This window comes from Pithys albifrons, chromosome 15 (assembly GCF_047495875.1).
Source record: "Pithys albifrons albifrons isolate INPA30051 chromosome 15, PitAlb_v1, whole genome shotgun sequence".
NCBI classification, from domain to species: domain Eukaryota; kingdom Metazoa; phylum Chordata; class Aves; order Passeriformes; family Thamnophilidae; genus Pithys; species Pithys albifrons.
In genome coordinates this window covers 2,086,182-2,105,563 of record NC_092472.1, presented here as the reverse complement: position 1 = coordinate 2,105,563, position 19,382 = coordinate 2,086,182, and the positions used below count along the sequence as shown (strand labels likewise).

General features: G+C 55.0%; 1 protein-coding gene across 3 annotated transcripts in view; it reads left to right on the top strand.

The window, feature by feature from the left end:
• Positions 1 to 19,382, top strand: part of SIL1 (SIL1 nucleotide exchange factor) — a 105,677-nt gene that overhangs the window by 84,986 nt on the left and 1,309 nt on the right. For all 3 annotated transcript variants that reach the window (XM_071570443.1, XM_071570446.1, XM_071570444.1), the window contains 2 exons: positions 15,904 to 16,000; positions 18,089 to 18,253. In XM_071570443.1, the coding sequence (XP_071426544.1) occupies positions 15,904 to 16,000; positions 18,089 to 18,253 (262 nt within the window). The remainder of the gene's footprint in view (positions 1 to 15,903; positions 16,001 to 18,088; positions 18,254 to 19,382) is intronic.

Below are 19,382 nucleotides of genomic sequence, written 5' to 3'. Positions count from 1 at the left end.
CAGCACTGCATCGCCCGGTATAGCAGAGTCTCTGTCACTGCTAATTGTGTGATGGGAGGATCATTTTGGCAGTTTGTCTACTGGGGATTAGGCCAAAAGGTCCCTTCTGAACTGTGATGAATGTGGTTCCCTTCAGAAGGTACTAAAACTTGGTAGTTAAGGGAAATTACTAAAGAGGGAATCTTTCCACAGTGGAGAGGGGGAGAGCAGTCCTTACAGAGCTCTTCCATTCACGCTCTGCCACCCCTTAAAGCGGGAGGAAACCAACCAGAAATGCCAGAGGAGAATGTGTGATGCTTGAGGAGGTCTGTCAGTGCCTCAGATCTTCCAGCCTCGGAGGTTCAGAGCCTGTCAAAGGTCCCTCTACTCTTGTGCTCCAGGTTGCTGCTGGAATGGGAGGAATCTGCTCCTGCCTGGTGAGGGTTGAGGAAGCAGAGGATCAATATGGTGCTGGAGGAATATGAGGCCAGCAGAGCTGCTGAACCTTGGAGTCTGAAGCCCTTGGCCAAGGGTGCATGAGGAGGTGTGCATGGAAGGGCTTCTGCAGTACCTAGTGATATGTAACTGTGTGTTTCACTCAGGGACCAAGGAGAAGACTTGAGGCATTGGTTTCCAGGGCACTGGTACCATGCCAGTTTGCTGTGTGCAGGGTGCTGGTGGTCACCCACACCTGTGTGGAGCCTTCCAGCACATCAGGCAGCGAGTTTGCTCCCTGACAGTCACTCTGTCCTTGCCCCCTTTGCTCACTGTGTCAACACTTTTTTACCTTGCTAATTACTAAAGCAATTCAAGGACTAAAATAGATGGAATTTCAGCAGGGTGATGTCTGCTGGGCTTGTGAGGATCACCCTGTGGGCAGGCTTGTGTTGCCAGTGGCATCTTTGCCATTGAGGATTCACAGAATCACCAGATGGATCAGGCTGGAAGGGCCCACAGGGGGTCATCTGGTGCCCCCTCCCTGCTCCAGCAGGGCCATCCCAGAGCACATGGCACAGGATTGTGTCCAGAGGGTTCTGGAACATCCCCAGGGAGGAGACCCCACACCCTCTCTGGGCTCTGCTCAGAGCTCAGTCACTGCACAGCAAAGAAGTTCTTCCTCCTGTCCAGCTGGAACTTCCTGGCCATCAGTTCCTGCCCGTTCCTCTTGTGCCACTGCTGGGCACCGCAGAGAAGATTTTCAGCCCTGTGCTGGAAGAGTTGACTGGGGTTGCTCTGACGTTGTGGGTGAGAAATGTGCACAGCAGAGAATGATCTCATCACACCTTTCACCCCACACGCCCCAGAGCGGCTGCGTTGTGGCCACGGCTGACTGAGGAGGGCAAAGAGAGGCAGTGCTGCTGTTTGCAGCTCAGCCTGAAGGAGTGATTTATCCGTGAGGATGCCACTGACAACTGGCAGGACCTGTGCAAGGCAGCTCTGCCCTCACACGGAGCAGCACCGCGGGGTTTGCCCAGAGCAGCAGGGCCACTGGTTGTGTGCCATCTCCAGGGATGGCAGCTCCTCTGGGGGCTCACTGCTGGCTCAGCACGGAGCAGGGAGGAAGGGCTGGCTGCAAACAACCCACTGTTTCCACATGCCAAGGGATGGGGATCAGCTGTGCCTGTCCCCAGAGACCTACTCTCAGAATACACAGGGCAGGTTTGTCCTTCCACTGGGTTTATTCCACACCACTGAAATGGAGCCAGAGTAATCCGTGACCTAAACGTGTTTTTAAAGAATGAAAAGAGAAAAAATAAATCCTCACCCACCTCAGTCTCTCCCCCAAAATGAAAAACTCCCCTGGCCAAGCCCTGCAAATGAGTTTTTGTTGTTTGTGCAGTGAGGAGCCAGATTCTAAAAGCTGGCTTTCAATTTTACAGCCCTTTATTATAGGCATGGATAATTGCTGGCACTGCACTGCCACTGCTGTTGTTTGCTCTTACCGTTGGGCCAATTACATGTGTAAGCCCCTGATTTACAAGCAGAAGCAGAACTAAAGTAGCTTTGTGGCCTGCATTTCAGGACTGAGTGATGTGTCCACAGTCAGCTGTAGGTCCCCAGATTTGTGCTGTGAAACACAGAGGTCCATGGCCTTAAATGTGCGGACCCAGATTGTCCAAGGCGTTGTGTGACACACACTGTCACAGCACAGCATGAAGGACATAAACGTGGAGCAGCATGTGAGGACCAGGAGCCTGCCCAGATCCATCCCATGGCAGGCATGCTGGAAGATGCCTGCTGCTTCTGGGAAATTCACAGGGAACACACACAAAAGGAGAATTTAAAATAACAGTTCTGCGTGATGGACTTAAACAAAGCCAGTCCAAGTCCTATTTCCCAACATGAGAATTGGTTTGTCTCCAGCTCTTGCTGTCCAGTGAGCCTTCCCGGGAGAGGAGAATCCCAGAATCGAGAATGGTTTGGGTTGGAAGGGACTTAAAACTCATCTCATTCCACTCCCTGCCATGGACAGGGACACCTCCCACCAGCCCAGGGTGCTCCAAGCCCTGTCCAACCTGGCCTGGGACACTTCCAGGGATGGGGCAGCCACAGCTTCTCTGGGCACCCTGTGCCAGGGCCTGCCCACCCTCACAAGGAAGGATTCCTTCCCAGTATCCCTGGACTCTGCATTGCCCAGCATGGGGAACATCTCACCTTGCTATGCTGGCACTGCTCGATGCTCTCAGCTGTGGGTAAGGTCAGAGCAAGCTGTGCTCATCATCCTGGTGGTGAGCTGGTGTCCTCCCTGGGGTAGCAGGAAGGGAAGGATGTGAGTGAGGACAGGAGAAGACAGGATGTTTGTGGGTGCTGATCTCTGTCACAAGTCAGGGGTGGATGTTGTCAGCGGGAAGGAGCCCAGCGTGTCACACTCCAGGGGCTGGCCGAGGGAGGAGGATGCAGTCATGCCATTAGTCATTAGTGCAGACCTTCATCTCAGAGGTTTGTGTGCTCAGCTGGGGGCTGTGCCCACCTCCCTTGTGTGAATGGCCTGGGATCAGTCCAGCTCAGTGCGTGGGGCTGATGGATGTTGGCATGGGATGCTCCAGCACCGCACCCTCATGGAGTCGCAAGTGCCTGTCTGGGCAGGAAGCAGTGGTTTAGGACCCTGGGCATCTGAAATGATTTCCTTGATCACCTGCAGCTTCTGAGGGCAGTCACAGCCCCCCCCCCCGTGCCCCCAGGACCACAGGGCACCCGTGGGCATGCACCGTGCCCTCGGCAGAGCCCGGGGCAGCAGAGCCCCGGGAGGGCAGAGCCAGCTTTGTTTACTAGGCTGCAATCGCCCCGGGTTTCACATCCCAGCCATTGCTGGCACGTCTCCTCTCCCCCTGCGCCTCCGCGGCACATGTGTGAGCTCCTGGCTGCGTCACCTTCCCCTGCTCTCAGCGCAGTCTAGCAGTGGGAAGTGATCATCACAACCAACACTGCGCAGCGTATGTCTTTCCACAGTTCCAGAGCGCTGAAGAAAGTGAACCCGCTTCCTCCTTCACCCTTTGCGTTCAAGCTGTTCCCAAATCCAGGCATCTCAGCTTCCACAACCACTCTCAGCTCTCAGAGCTTCCTTCTGCCTTGCTGATGAAGCTCTTCTCTCCTGCCCCACAGAACCTGCCTCCGTGCTCTCCCTTACAGAGATGCTGTTCATCTCAAGATCTTTTGGGCTTTTCCAAACCATGTCATTGCCAGGCTGAGGCTGTCTGTCTCTCCTCCACTGTGGCTGATGAGGCTTTTTCTCTTTTCCTTTAGGGCCATTAAATCTTAATTAGCACATCAGCCTTCTTTGTCCGGATATCCGCTCTCTCCATCCATCAGCAGTGGAGGACACCCTGCTGAAATCCCTTCTTCTTGCACAATTATTTTATTCCACTGCATTTTTTATGGCAAATGTTCCCTTCTGAAAGTGCTCCTCTCCCTGTTCCAGCCCCTGCTGGGCACCCAGTTCAGTTGTACCTTGCCATGGCTTTGTCTCTCATACCTGTATATGAATTGTTTGCATTATTCCCATATTTTATTAGCTAGATTGGTTACCTCTTTGACAGCTTGATTCAGGTGTTTCCTTCACCCTCTCTCAGATGATGGGACCCATGTCACCCAGCTTCAGTCTCCTACATGAGTGTCCACCTGAACCAACAATCCAGGCCCTGTCTCCAGCCGGGGGAAGGGACTCCCCCAACAGGCAAATCATCCCAGCTAAGACAGGAGTCAGAGGCAGCCCCATCTCCCATGAGACAAATCACCTTTCCTGCTCACTGCTGCTGACCTTGAATTCCTCAGCTGCTTTTCAGAACATATGCAGCCCCCTTTAGAGTGAACCTAAAGCCTTGGGCAGGGGACTTGCCTTTCTGGGTTAGCCAGGGCAAGTCCTGTGGAGATACAGGAACAGGGATTGGGTCACCAGGGATGGCCAGATCACAGGTCAGAACACGGTACTGAGGGAGCCCAGGGAGCTCCTCTGGGATGGATGTCTTAATTGTAGCTGCCTAACGTTAACAGAGATGAATCTGACACTAAGAAAGGTTTGGGGAAATGTTTTGATCTTATTTTGTATTTAGAAAATATAAAGGTATATAGTGAATGTTTAAAACCCCACAGCAACAGTAATAACAGTAATTATAGGTGGGCGCAATTGTCCTCTATCTTATAACTGAAGCTGCTAGAAAAATTCCTGCTGTGCTGATACTTGGCAGGGACACCGATGTGAGTACCCACTTGTTTCTGAAAAATGCTGTTGGATTTTTAATGACCATCAGCAGCACAACCTTGATTTTTAAATGTCATCCTAAATGTGGCAGTTCCAGCCTCCTCTGCCGTGGCATGTGGGTGGGTGAGCAGGGATGAATCAGAAAGCAGAAAGATTTGCTGGTGCTTTCTGTGACTCTCAAGTTTTCCTCGAGGGCTTCTCACCCAGGAACTGGCTGGAATTGTCTGTGGTTGTGTTGCAGTGTCGCAGTCCCTGGTCCTGTGGCATCTCCTGCTGTCACTCTCCCCTCCATTAATACACGATTAAGTTGCTTGGTGTGCAGTGAGTTCATCAGGTTTCTCCAGGAGCTGGTGTTCCACAAGTCATCCTCTCTGTTTATCAAAAACAGATACATAAAAAAAGGTTTCCCAGCTTTTGCAGATGCAGCTTTTCCATTCTCTCTCTGGCTGGAAACGTTCCCTAAAGCTTCGCTTTTGGAGCTGCAATCTGTGCTTGGCATTTGCAAGATGGTGATTTGCTTTTGTAAATGGAGCAAAGTCTTGGTTTTGAGTCATGACTCAGTGAAACAAATCTACTTTTGTAGACTAAACCGATTCTAATTGCACCATTAAACCCGGTGGGACTGGGAAGAGCCGGAGTTGAAGGAGTGACACTGCAGTGGGTGAGTCTCCCTGTGACCCAGCACCTTCCCTTGCCTGCCCAGCAAGGGTGGGTGAGGAGAGGATCAGTGCTCGGGAGCAACACCTTCCGCCGTGGCACCCGAGGGTGCTCCGGGCACAGCCAGAAGCCAGGGGGGTGGGAATGGCAGGGATTTGCTCCGTGCCCGGCGCTGCCTTGCCGGGAGCGGCAGGAACGCGGAGCTGCAAAGCAGATGGCAGGGTTAAAATAGGACAGAGCTTCGCCGAGATGTGCTGCAAGGGAGAGGAGTGAAGTGCCTGTTCTCACACTTCGCTTTGTGTCTCGGGGAAGAGCTGGAGACTGCCTGCGCTCCGCTGGCATTCCCAACAGGAACACGCCAGGGAAAGGCTTGCTTGGGTTTCTGATATTATTAGCACTTGTCTTAAAGAAAAATCAGCTCAAATGAGCAAGCAAACAAATACAGCGAATAACAATGGAAGGGCTCAGCCTCAGGCCACCTTTAGCATCTCAGGATTATTAGTGGGATGTGTCACATCGGCACTCGCTGAGCCCGGCGCTTTCCTTTTCTGGGGCTTTCAGACAGCTTTTCGCAGTGTTTTCATCTCACCTAAGGCGTGTGAATAGGCTTTGTTGGAATATCTGAGTAACTTTGCGTGCCTGGAATGAGGCTCAGAGCGATTTGACAGACTCCTGGGGCGTTTCTGTGCAAAGCTGCCTCACTGCGAGGGGCTCCCACAGAAGGGGCTTGTGGGGGTCCTGCAGCAGCAGCAAAGGGCTGGGTAGGACCATGGGTGTTCCTGCCACCATCCTGGGCCAGGTCAGCTCTGGAGCCAGAAGACTGGAGGTGTGCAGGGGAACAGAGTGTGAGGAAGAGGAGAAGCAGGGAGGCAGGAGCCAGCACTCACTCGCACCCTGCTGTGACTGCTGATGCTCCCGGGAGAGCTTCAGCCTCCCTGTCTGTAAATCAGGGGCTACTTTGATGTCTCTGTGGTGAAAAACACGGGATGAGCTCAAGGCTGTGATATTAATCCTGCAGTATTGTTCTTCTTTCTTGCTGTGTTGTGATTTTTTAAAAGAAGAAATCAAGACAATTTTTGAGGGCCTTGGCTAAAATGGCACAGAAATAAATGAGTTCTGCTTGCACTTGGAGATAATCACCCACTTTTTCTCAATGCAGCCTCTGATGAAAGAGAGCCCAGCCCTGGCATCTGACCTGTGGTCAAATACCAGGCTTTCAGGCATTCCTAGGGAGTGTTTTGTAAGTGTGGCACATGGAGCCACACGTAGGGTTGATTTATCCTCAGAAACAGCACCAGTCTGGGTGACTGGGGAGATTTCCTGGGCTGTCCTTCTCCACGCACTGTGGAGCACTTGCCTGTACCTGCCTGGAAGGGTCAGTCACTCAGCTGAGAATGCTGTGCTGGAAGAGAGCTCACACCATTCCCGTGACTGCTGCAGGTGGGACATGAGTGCCCCAGTCCTTAAATCCCAGTGGGGAGACAGACCCTGCAGAGTGGCCTGCATGGCCCATCCTTCACCACCAGAGTGGAGAAGCTGGACTGGCCTTGGCAGTGCTCCCTCAGCACCAGCTCCATGACAGGGTGACTGCAGTCACCCTGAGAATCCCCAAACCTTTGCTTTTAAATCATAAAATGGTTTGTGGGGTCACTGATGAAACCCACAGAAGCTGAGCTGGTGTCTGAAGCTCCTCAAAGCTGCACCCCCCACTTGCTCTGACGTCGGTGGGAGCTTCAGGTACAGAAGCCCCCCGAGCCCAGCCTGGTGTGCACAGAGCTGGGGGGGTGTGCTGGCACTGAGATGAAGCTCAGAGCTGGCAAAGCTGAGGAGAAGAGAGGGACTCTGTGGGTGTCCTTGGGGACCTCACTCATGCAGGGGGAGTGGGATTCCTGCCTGGGCTCCTTTTGGAGCTGTGTGCCTGCTTTGTGGGGCCATTTTTACTTACAGATATAAATAGAGCCAGTCAGTTTGTTATTGGTGTGTGTTCAGCAGAACAATCTGGTGTGGCTGGTTTTGTTCTGGCACCTCAGATTTTACTGCCAGAGTCGGTTTTCACTCTCCTACTCTGCTCCACAGAGAGGTGAGGAAGAGGAGGGGTTTTGCTGCACACTCAGTCCCTGTGTTCCCATGGACCCTCCTGGAGCAGCCGTGCTTTGGGCACCTCCTTAATTTTGTGGACTCACACAAGTGCCCCCACTCTGCTGCTGGGTGTCCTGCTTTCCACACCTGGAATGCTGGGTCCTGGCTGGGGGGGCTTCCTGCACCCCTGCAGGGTGTCCTGCTGCAGCAGATTTGCTGTTCTGTGGTTTATTTAATTAGTTACTTTTACAGCTCTTTGTATAAATCCAATTATCCATCTGTTACGCTGGGTTACAGCACTGCAACTCATTGGAGCTTTTCCTGTTCCAAAACACTGGCCTTGCCCTGCCTGGACTCAGCTGAGCCAGGTCTCCTCCCCATGGGGCTCCCAGTGGCTCTCGACCCCCACCACACCCACTCTGTGATCAGTGCTGTGACAGCAGAGGGCCGGGAGCTTGTGCAAGGTGATTCCCACTTCCATCCTGTGGCTGAAAGCAGAGTTTTCCCAGCTAAACCCAACGTCCCTGTGTCCCCAGGGAGCCTGGGGCTTGTCCAGTGGGATGCTACAGCCCTGCTGCCTTCAGAGAGGACACTGCAGGGCTCATAAGAAGCTTGACTGTCTCCTGCCTAGGACACAGATGAGTGGTTGAGAGCCAAGCCAAGATTCCCCCAGCTTTTCCCAGGCAGCCTTCCACACTGTTCCTGCCTCCCTGGCACCGTTCAGGCTCTCTGGGTTGGAGCATCACATCAGCCCATCCAAATCACAGAGTCACGTCCTTGGCTCCAACTTATTCTCTCTGCAGTTCTGTTCTCCTCTTAGCAACAGGTCCTCAATGAGCTAATTGCTGTCTGAGCCCCGTGTGTGTGTCCCTGTAATGCAGGATGTCACAGGGAGCCGTGCTGCTCTCCCAGGGCCGGAGCCGCTGCCGGGCTCGGGCTCGGAGCGCCTGGCGTGGCAGGAAGGGAGAAGGCAGCATGGCATTGAAGTGGAGATTTTCATCTTCTGGGGGATTTTTTTATATCTCTCCTATATTCTGGGCTTTTGAACATCTAACATCTCTTTTATGCTTCACATCTTTCATATGAAATTGTTGTATTGTGTTGCCCATTGAAACCCAGTTTTCCTTTTGTCAGGTTTTCCCCCCTCACCCCTGCTTTCTTCTCTGCTGTATTTTGATCGGTGTAACTACTTAGGGCTCCATTTTTCTGGGTGGTTTTTAATCTCCTTAAGTTGGAGCTCTGAAGGCCTTTGTCTGTGATAAACTCAGGTCTGAGCTGGTGCTCAGAGAAGAGGATTTCTAGGCCAGTTCTGCTGCATTTGGCCCTTGGGGGTGACTGTGCCTCATCCCTCCTCCTTCTCACTCCACGCAGTCCCAGGCAGCCTTGGTGGGGTTGGGGTTGTTTCATTATTACCCTGCGCATCTCATGTTGTGTGTGCAAATGTTCTTTTCCCTACCTTGGGACTGTGCAGTGTGGAAAGCCTCTGTTAAATATGTATTTTGTGAGGGATTCACCAACCCTGCACTTGTGTCATTTGCTGGTAGAGCCAGGGGGCTGGTTTGGAGGGTGAGGGGGCTGTAGGGTTGTGGACATTGAGTTGTGCCACTTCTCCTCCTCCTGAGAAGGACGATAGGCAGTTTGGAAGGAGATGTGTGTAACCAGTGCACACCTGGGGAGTCGTGGATTCGGAGCTGTGTGGGCTCCCTTGCAGCTGCTCCGTGGTCATTTCCCAGGGGGATGGCTCATGCACAGCCAGTGCTTGGAGTGCAGGGGGAAATCATGTTCTCCCCATGTGTCACTTCTCACTTGAACTATTTTAATGCCTTGATTTTTTTATTCTTAAACCTGCAGTCTGAAATTCAGTCGTGCAGGTATTAATGAGCTGCTGATCATCCTGCCTCTTTCCTGCCCTTATTTAGGAGTCTCAGACTTACAGCTCTAGTTCAGGCTGGAATTACTGACATTGTAATGATCTGTTTTATCCCTCTATCTATTATTTGTCAGGTAATTTTAACATGACTATGCTACAAGAACTGCCAGAAATCCTCCAAATACTGAGAAGGATGAAGAAGCCATTGGCCTTTTCAAGTGTGACCCTGCTTGTGTTGCTTTTGGTTTCCAGGACTCACAAAAATGACCTTTTCCATTACCTGTCAAACTGTGACCAAGGTGTGAGGGTTTGAGAGGCCCCAGGAGCCAGGCAAGGCACATTTTGACTCTGAGCACTCCTGTTGGTGCTCTTGTTTTCTTCATGAACAGAACTGAAGACTGGGGAGGGGGATGGACAGGGGGGAGGGCAAGGTAAGCCATGCTGCCTTGCTGCCTGTTTCTGATCCTCAGGTTATAGCACAAGCTAAATAGACTACACTAAATTTTTTAGGCTGTTTCACAGACTTACAGACTTTGATCCCCAGCTTTGATTTCCCAGGCGGCATCACAGAGCGCTGGTTCTGAGGAGAGAAGAGACCCATTAAGCCCTGTCTAGCCCAGTGATTATCATGCCTTTCCACCATCAGGCCAGGCTTTCATCAGAGCAGGAGCTGTGCAGCCTCCCCTGCCCGTGCCTGGGGAGGGGATGGGGTGGCAGCGGTGCCACGTGAGTGGGACAGCCCAGCCGGGGTGGGAGCAGAGCTGAGCTCAGCCAGGCAGGGCTGGCCCCTCCACTGCATCCCACTCACCCCTCTCCATGCCCTTTCCCCACCTGGCTTCAGCAGGGTGCCCAGGGAGGGAGCTGACCCTCTCTTTCCTAGGGTCTCAAGCAGTTCCTACAACAAGCAGGCCATGAAATGAATATTCTCTGTGTGTCCTTGTCAGAGCAGTAGAGAAACAAGGGCGTTTGCCTGCCTGCCCTGCTCTGTGCCTCTGAGTCCCTGGGTCCCTCTGCACCACTTGGCTTGCTTTCTTTTTTTTTATTTTTAATTTAAATCTAATTTTGCTGCCGTATTGTAAGTTCCCACCTAACTCAGAGCTGCTGTCGCCTCAGGGCTCTGTTGCTGCTTTTCAGTCTTCCCACACCCCTCACATGTGCAGTCTGGAAAAACTTTGAAAAGTCTCTCCTAAATTTTTGTGCTTGGGGTTGTCCTAGGAGGAGCAGGGTAAGGGTATCCTTTACCAGAGAGTTCTCTTAAAAAATCCCTTCTTCACCAGTATGGGAGCTGCTTTCATGTCATGAATTTGCCAGTGAAAAAATGGCAGAGAAGCCCATGCTGCATTTTCAGGAGCAACAATTGCGTCCCCCATGCCAGTGCTGCTCCACAGCATGTCCAAAATCCAGGGATAAAGGGCAGCCATTCCCCGAGCAGGCCCCTCAGAGCCCACAGCCAGGTGCAGGGCAGTGTGGTGCATGCAGAGCCTGTTGGGAGGGCTCTGACCTGCCTTGGGGGACCAGCTCTCCTCCAGGAAGCCTCCACTGTGCTGGCAGGCCTTGTCATCCACATCCTCAGGTCTTGCTGCTTCCACAAAGAGCTTTAATGGAAAACAAAAGGAAAAAGGGCACAAACATCCCAAGGTGACAGCATGGGGAAGGTGCTGGGTCCCACCTCTGCCTTCACACCCCATCCGTGGCAGGAGCTGCCACCAACCCGCTTCATTTCAGTGTCACTCCCACAGCTGATCCCAGCACATCAACCCAGGATTTCATTACCTTTGCTTCCCTCTCTGTGTGCTGTTGAGGCTTGTGGTGCTCTGGCAAACCAGCCATGACTGGAATAATGTCTGGCCCCCTCATGGGAAGCTGTGACTCCAACTCAAGGAGATGTGAACTGGCAGAAAACGGAGCATTCCCTGCAGCCCACTGTGTGCCACAGGCAGGCTGAGGCACAGCTTGGCTGGTGGGTTTCCCTCCCCTGCTGTGGGGTTTTCCCCTCTCTACCAAAGGTCACCTTCCTCAGCCACCCAGAGGGAAGTGGCACTTTAAAATGGTGTTTGCAGAGTCACCACCCCAGGAGCCAGGCTGGGAAAGGGGATATCCATCTCCAGGACCCACACTGAGGGGGTCTGGTGGCCCTTGCCTGAGGCCGTTCAGAGGTTCTCTCTCTCCCAGTGTGGGGTGGATGGCTCATGTCCCACGAAGTTCAGGATCTTCCACCACAGAGCAGAGCCCACCTCTCAAGGGACAGGGCTTTCCCAGGAGCTGCCCAGAGACCATGGTGAGGTCAGCTGTGGGCAGTAGAGATTCCTGCTGGTCTTCCACACATCTTGGCCAGCAGTGTGCCTGTCCCAGTGCCTGGACAGTTTCCTGCATGGATCAGACCCATGAGCCTGTACCAGCCTTGTTTGCCACAGCCACAGACTGAGCGAGATGGGTGTGATGGACTTGGGCAGCGTGGCTGGGAGCCACAGGGACCTCAGGTGTGCAGTGGGAGCCATGTCTGGAGGGGCTGTGGTGTGACCCCACAGCTGGGTTGGATCCTCCCAGGACTGTTCAGCACACAGGGGCAGCTACTTGAACCTGAGCATGGCGCTTGTGTCCAGTCCCTTGTGGCTGTTCCTCACCCAGGATGAGGATGGTTAATCCCATCTTTTGAGCACATCCAAATCTGTGCCATCACTGCAGCATCATGGGATGTCATTGCAGGCTGTTTTCCACCCCGTCCCAGCCTCCAAATTCCACTCAGCGAGCTCTGCTGCAGGTGCCACCGCCCTGTATCCATTAGCAGATTAACAGGTTGGATTTCCCGTGCGAGCGCTCCGCAGTCTGTCTCATTGTGTTTATTTTGTTCAGGCTGCTTTTCCCTGGGCTTGACAGTGTAATTTGTACAGATCTGGGCTGAGTTTGCCAAACCTTCAAAGGAGCTTTTTTGTTAGCTTGAAGGCAGGACTATTGATAGCAGAGTCATTGAACAACAGGAGCAGTGAGAAGCGAGCAGCACACCTACCAGCCAGGACGGCTCCCCAGCCTCCCGAGCTGCTCCTTGGCAAAAGCTCCATGGTTCAGAGGTTTTAATTAGATCAAATCCTCCAGGTGACCAGCCAAGCAGTAAAGGCATACCAATTTTTCAGTTGGGTCCCTTGCTGTAAGGGTTCTTATTATTTATTTTAGGGACATGTGACAAAAGAGCTTGGATATCCCACTTTCCATTTTCCTTGAATGGCACTGAGAGGTCTCCAGCCCAGATTTTCCTTCAGTGCATTTACTCTCAGCCAAGTGCCTGCCTGCAAGCTTGTTCTGCACTTGCTCTGGTCTCCATTGCCCAGAGTGACTTGCATGTGGGATTTGGCCAGGCTTTTGGAGCAGGAGTTGTATTTTCTGAGTGTTGGAGTTGCCAGCTCCTCCTTGGGGTCTGGAATTGCATCTGGGGTTTCTTCACTCCTCCTTCCCACTGGTCATGGAGCCCTGGTGTTGAAAACCCTCCTGATAGTGTGACTGATGCTGTGCTGGGCAAGGCCCAACCTCTGTGCTGTGACTTCCCCTGGATAAGCTCAAAACAGAAACAAGAACAACCTGGACAAAGGCAGAGAGCAAACCTGTCACTGCTGGGCAAACCTCCTCTTCCTGCTCCTGCCTGGTTGGCAGCAGAGCTTGTCCCACTGGGAGGGCAGTGTCTGTGTGGCTCCTGCAGCTGCTGAGTGGGCTCTGGAGATGCTCAGGGCTCTGCTCAAGATGCTCAGCCCCTGCAGGAGGAGGTTTCCTGCTGTGCTTTTCCATCCCAGCTCCGGCTGTGCCCAAGGCCCTGCCAAGGGCGGCACCTCTGGCAATCTTGGGACAGGCATCACTTCTCACTGCTGTGGTTCCTTGCTGCCTTCTGGGTGCTGCATCTCCGGGCTGCCAAAGCATCACAAGCCCTGGATATGTCTGATACATCCATCTGCACCAAAGGAGATGTAGGATTTGTTCAGTTCTGAAGATTGGATGTTCCTCATCTCTGGCTGTTTTGAGGCGAGGTCACACTTTGCACTGTCTGGAGTTGTTAGACATATCTTCAGCCACCCCTGTGTGCTCTGGGAGCTGTTTGCCCTCCCTCCCACCAGTGTACTCATCCCATCTTTGCTCTGAGAGAAGCTGCTAAGGCTGGGCAGGCTGGATGAGGGGCTGCAGGGCTGCAGCACTGCCCCTGTTGTGTCCCTGTGCTGTTGGGGCCATGGTGGCTGCAGCTGTGGCTGGGGGTGAGTGAGAGCAGCAGTTGTTGGCTGGGGGAAATGGCCCTGGGCCCAGGGTGGTCTGGGGGCAGCTGAAGGTTTTGGGGCTGTTGTTGTTTGTCTCCATTGACTCCTGACTCCCCAGATCAGAGCCCAGTCCAGGCCATTGGAGGTGCCATCCCTTGGTCCTTACACAACATCTGGGGTGGAAAATAACACCCTGTTTTTGCAGGAGGAGACTCTGCTGCACTTCTTGGCATGGGGAGGTTGGGGATAAACCCATAGTGTGTCAAGTCCTACCTGGACCCAGGCACTGCAGAAGCTGATTTGCTCCCAGGGATGCTGGGGCTGCTGCAGGGTGGGTCTGAGCATCATGCTACAAAAATCTCTTGTGCAGGAGGATCCTGGAGCTCCTGGGTTTGTTCTTTCTCCTTCCTGCCCTGTCTTCTCCTTCCTGGGCAGGTCAGAGATGCCCCACCTCGGCAGGGTGCCTGTGCCATGGCTCTGCCTGGATTGCTGCAGCAAGAGCGTGGGAAAGGAGAAATCAAAGGTGGCTGTCAACAACCCCCCCTTTCCCTGCCCTGGTACTTGCAGCTGGGAGCCCCCACACCAACTCTGCCCTGGATGGCTCCTTCTGGTGCGAGAAGCAAAGCTTGGATGGAGCAGGGAGGGCACAGAGGCTGCCAGAGATGAGTGTGGTGCTTTGCTCTATTTCTGAGAGCCACGGGTTTAACTCCAAGCTGCTCCCTGCCCAGCTGTATTTGTCTCTGGTTTTGTTTCTTTATGACCCTGTCTGCCTCTGTCTCTCTCCATTCATGGAGGGGCTTGGCACTGGCTGCTCCAGCAGCTCCTGGGAATGGGGGGAGCCGTGGGGGTTTCACAGGGTCGGTGACCTTTGTCTGGCCACTGCTCAGTTGCTGCTGCAGAGTCGAGCAAAGGCTCAAGTGCTGGAGCTGTTCCTCGGAGCGTGAGAGACCCGGGATCAGGGATACAGACAGGCAGGGTGTTGTGCTCTGACTGTCAAGGCCCTGCCAAGGAGGGAGCCTGCAGCATCTGACCTCTCCACCACCTCCCAAGATGTACTAGAAGTGAGTTTGCAACCTGTCAGTGTGGCTGTACCCAGGGCAGTGCAGACAGTGGGGAAGGTCTGTCTGTCTGTCTGTTGTCTGTCTGTCTGCCCCTGGGCAGCTGCTCACATGCAGACCTGAGATTTCAGCCTGTCCTTGCAGGCAGAAGGATGGATTTAGCCATTGGAGCCCTTGGAGAAAAGTGCTCACTGTGTGAGTTGTGAGCGTGGTGGCACCAAGTGTAGTTTGTGATTCAGAGGTGGTGGGGACAAGCAGGACCTTCCTCCAGGTGAGCTGGAGGGGCAGGGCTGCAGCACCAGGGCACTCAAATCCATCAGCACATTCACAGCAGGCGAGGACAGGGAGAGGCAGGAACTGAAATATGAAGGCTGCTGAGGAGTGGATGTGATGGGGAGTGAGAGGATTAAGGGCTGTGAGGGAAATTACAGGGGAGGGCTCCTTGCCAGGGGAAGCCAGGGGGGATGTGGGCTGTGCTGGAGTGGCCAGGATGGCTCTTCCCCAGCCCTGCTGCCATCATTTTAGGTCATGTGCTGTGTTTGAGGTGGCTGCAGGGGTTGCCTGGAGGAGGGAGTACCTTCTCCACAACAATGAACCACAGCCATTGGGAGCTGAGGGGATTTATTTTGGGATCAGGGTAGATTGACCCTCATTTATGTCTGCTGTGGGGTGGAAATAGAATAGAATCTTTTAGGTTGGAAAAGGCCTCCAATGTCATCGAGCCCACCCTGTGCCCGATGCCCACCCTGTCCCCCAGCCCAGAGCACTGAGTGCCACGGCCAGTCCTGCCTTGGGCACCTCCAGGGCTGGGCACTCCAAACCTCCCTGGGCAGCCCCTTCCAGTGCCTGACAGCCCTTTCCAGGGAGAAATTCCTTCTGATGTCCAGGCTCAACCTCCTCTGGCCCAGCCTGAGGCTGTTCCCTCTCATCCTGTCCCTGTTTCCTGGAGCAGAGCCCAACCCCCCCCCCCCCCCCCCCCCCCCCCCGACTCCCTCCTCCTGTCAGGGATTGCAGAGCCAGAAGGTCCCCCCTGAGCCTCCTTTTCTCCAGGCTGAGCCCCCACAGCTCCCTCAGTCCCTCCTGCTGCTCCAGCCCCTTTCCAGTTCCGTTCCCTTCCCTGGACACACTCCAGCCCCTCAGTGTCTCTCTTGTCTGAGGGGCCCAGAACTGTCCCCAGCCCTGGAGGTGCCTCAGCAGTGCCAGCACAGGGGGACAGTCCCTGCCCTGGTCCTGCTGCCACAGTGTTGGTGGTACAAGCTAGACCAGGGTCCCTCCCACCCTACCATGCCCCACTTTGTTGGTGACCTTTTGCTTTTGTCCCTGCAGCAACCCCAAAGTCCAGATTGAAGCCATCGAGGGAGGGGCACTGCAGAAGCTCCTGGTGATTCTGGCCACGGAACAACCCCTGGCTGTCAGGAAGAAGGTGAGTGAGCTGGGCAGCCCCTCTGGGCACAGCTGGCTTTGTGCTGGCCTCCATGTAAATGCTCCTCAGGACATTACTGACATCTGCTGCTCCCCACATTGGGTGGGCTTTGCTCCCGGGGTGCAGGAGGGTGGCCCTGGGTGCCAGCCCACCCCCAGCAGTGCTGGTTGGCCAGTGCCCACTGCCCCCCGTACTGTGGGTCTGTCCCCAGTGCCAGAGGTGGCACACACAGCAGGCACCGCCCACGGGGACAGGCGAGGGTCCCCACGGCAGGCACAGCCATCAGAGCCCAGCAAACACGGGAGCTGACGTTTGGAAGGAGCTAATTGCTGGAGCCAGCGCCGTGCCCTGCCCTTGGCAGAGCTCTGGAGCAGAGTGAGCAGCGCCAGAGCCCCCAGCCAAATGTGCAGCGCTGTCTGTCGGGCCGGGGGCTCCCCGGCCCTGCGCCCTCCCTGCTCCCCGCACTCCCTGGAGCGTGAGATCCCATTACCCTCGCCTTGGTGTGGGATGCCACCTCTGTGATGCTCCCTGGCTGCTCCCCCCAGCCCTGATTAACCTCCTGGATGAGAGGATCCACCAGCTCTTCACTGGTCCATAACACCCCAGCTGTCACTCCCAACACTGGGTGCTGCCCGGGCTGGAATGAGCTCCTGGAAACACGTTCCTCTTTAGTACTTGGTAAGAGTTCTCCAGCAGGGGAAAGGTGTGGGAGTGGCTGGAGAACCAAACCCCATTGCTTTGACCATGGATATGAGGAAATCCCATCCAGAGTGCACCACAGGATGGTCCACGCTCAGAAACTCCTCCCAGGAGTGCCTGTGGCCCAATCCAGAGCTCGATTTGGGGTGGGCAGGGATGGCTGGGCATGCAGGGACCCTCACCAGCGTTGCTGTGAACCCCTGGGTGCTGGATCCAGACAATCCTTCCCAGTGAGCCTGAGTCCAGCTGGCAGCCCCTGGAGAAGTGAGAGGGGTGGGCTCAGTACTGTCCATGTTCACATACAGCCTCATGAGACCCTCCACAGGTCAAACCTCCTTTTCCAGTAGGACAGAGGCTTTTGATTTCCAGTTCCCGTGCTGTGCACAGTGTCCTGTCTCTCTGCAGGTGAGGACCCCAGGCCAGGTTGGTGTCCCTGCACGGGGCAGCAGCCTCAGCTCCCTCGGGTGGTGTTTCCACCCCAGTGCTCACAGGAGTGCATGGCAGTGAGGCCAAGAGTGCATCCCTGCCCTTCCCCATCCTTTGGCCTGTGATTAAAACCAGAAACATCTCAAATTCACCAGCGGCAACTGGGAAAATGGAAAAGAGAAGCCAATGGGGTGGGGGAGGCCATGGCTGTCAGGTCGGATCCGTCGGGAGCAGGGCTGTGCTGGGTGTGGGGGCTCCTGGCACACACCCACGTGCGCTCCCCTTGCCCTGCCCCTCTGGGCTCTGTGGTCCCTGTGTCACCACGGCTGTCACAGCCAGGCAGTGTGAGCTCCAGGGCGATGAGGGTGGCCCCTAATTGCCTCCTTGGCACTGACCTGAGGCCCCGGGGGCACAGGGGGTGTCGGTGCGTGGTGCTACATCCTGACAGGCCCTGGGGCAGGGCTGAGTGCTGGGGAACATCAGAGTCCTGTCCTCTGGCTGTTCAGGGGCAGGGGCAGCACCACAGGCATCCAAAACACCTCCCAGGGATCGGGCTCTGCTGAGCAGTGCTGCTGGTCCCCCTCACCCACCCCAGCCCCATAAGTGGGCTCTGTGCCAAGGGCTGGGGGGTGAGCAGTGAGAGGTGATGGTGTTGGGTCCAGCAGGTCCTGCCCTCAGACCCTCTGGGTTACTGTTCTACCAAACGTGGTGACAACCCAGGCTGGGGTTTGGGTGGGAGTCACCCAAATTTGGGCCACCTTGTGGTGCTGGGGAGGGTTGGGATCAGGAGCCAAGGGAACTGTTGGAGATGCCCCTCAGCAAGGAGAGGTTGGAATGTGTTTTCCAGGAAGTTCCACACAGGTGGGCTGGGGTGTTTCTGCTGTCCCCATGGGTGCCATGAAGAGAGGCCATGCCATGTGCAGTGGCCATGCCCACATGCTGATGGCCCTGTCTCTCCACCAGGCTCTCTTTGCCCTGTCCTCCATGCTGAGACACTTCCCCTACGCCCAGCAGCAGTTCCTCAAGCTGGGCGGCCTCCAGGTGCTCCGGAGCCTCTTCCGCCAGAGGGGCATGGAGACCCTCCACGTCCGTGTAGTGACACTCCTCTATGACCTCATCATGGAAAAGGTGAGGAGCTGGGGTAGCACCCACTGGGGCACTGCCCACCTTGTCCCCTCACCCAGCATGGTCTCAGGGTGAGGGTGAGCAGGGCCAACCTGGAGGAGCGAGTTCCCTCCGGCCACCACTGCGGGTACGAGTGCATGGGCAGCCCAGAGCCAGCTGAAACCTTTGTATTGCTTTAAGCCACTGCCACCCTTTCCTCCTGAGGGTGTTTAAATAACCAAACACCAAGGCCACGAGCAGGGAACACGGGCACTGGGCTGAGCTGGACTGGGCTGTGGTGCCCAGAGCAGGGAACGTGGGCACTGGGCTGAGCTGGACTGGGCTGTGGTGCCCAGAGCAGGGAACGTGGGCACTGGGCTGAGCTGGACTGGGCTGAGCTGAACTGGGCTGTGGTGCCCAGAGCAGGGAATGTGGGCACTGGGCTGAGCTGAACTGGGCTGTGGTGCCCAGAGCAGGGAATGTGGGCACTGGGCTGAGCTGGACTGGGTTGTGGTGCCCAGAGCAGGGAATGTGGGCACTGGACTGTGCTGTACTGGGCTGTGGTGCCCAGAGCAGGGAACGTGGGCACTGGACTGAGCTGGACTGGGCTGTGCTGGACTGGGCTGTGGTGTCCAGAGCAGGGAATGTGGGCACTGGGCTGTGTGGGGCTGGGCTGTGCTGAACTGGGCTGTGGTGCCCAACCCAGTGCTGGGGCCCAGCTGGCATTACTGTGCCCCTGCCCACCTGAGATGCTCTTCCCTGCGTGTCCCTCGCTGGAGCCCAGACCACCATGCTCAGTGTTTTATTTCCAAACACCCTGGATTACTGCTGTAAATGTCAGTTTAAAGCCTGTCTTTCCTTGCCATGGCTTGTTGTTCAGTCCGTGCGTTTCCCTGACTCCAGAGAATGGGAATTAACTCCACTCTGGCTCACTTTATGGCCAATTTGCCCTGCGGATTATGGCTGCTCTAATACCTGGGTTGCAGGCACTGCAGAGCAGCACCTCGGTGGTAAATCAGTTCTTTTCCAGGAGACTTTGTAAAGGTGCAAATTATTTTAGCAGGTCTGAAATCTTATCAGGGGCTGACTCTAACATGATCCTGTCAGCTCCTTGGGAAAGGAGCAGACCTGGGCATTTGGACTCAAACCATTC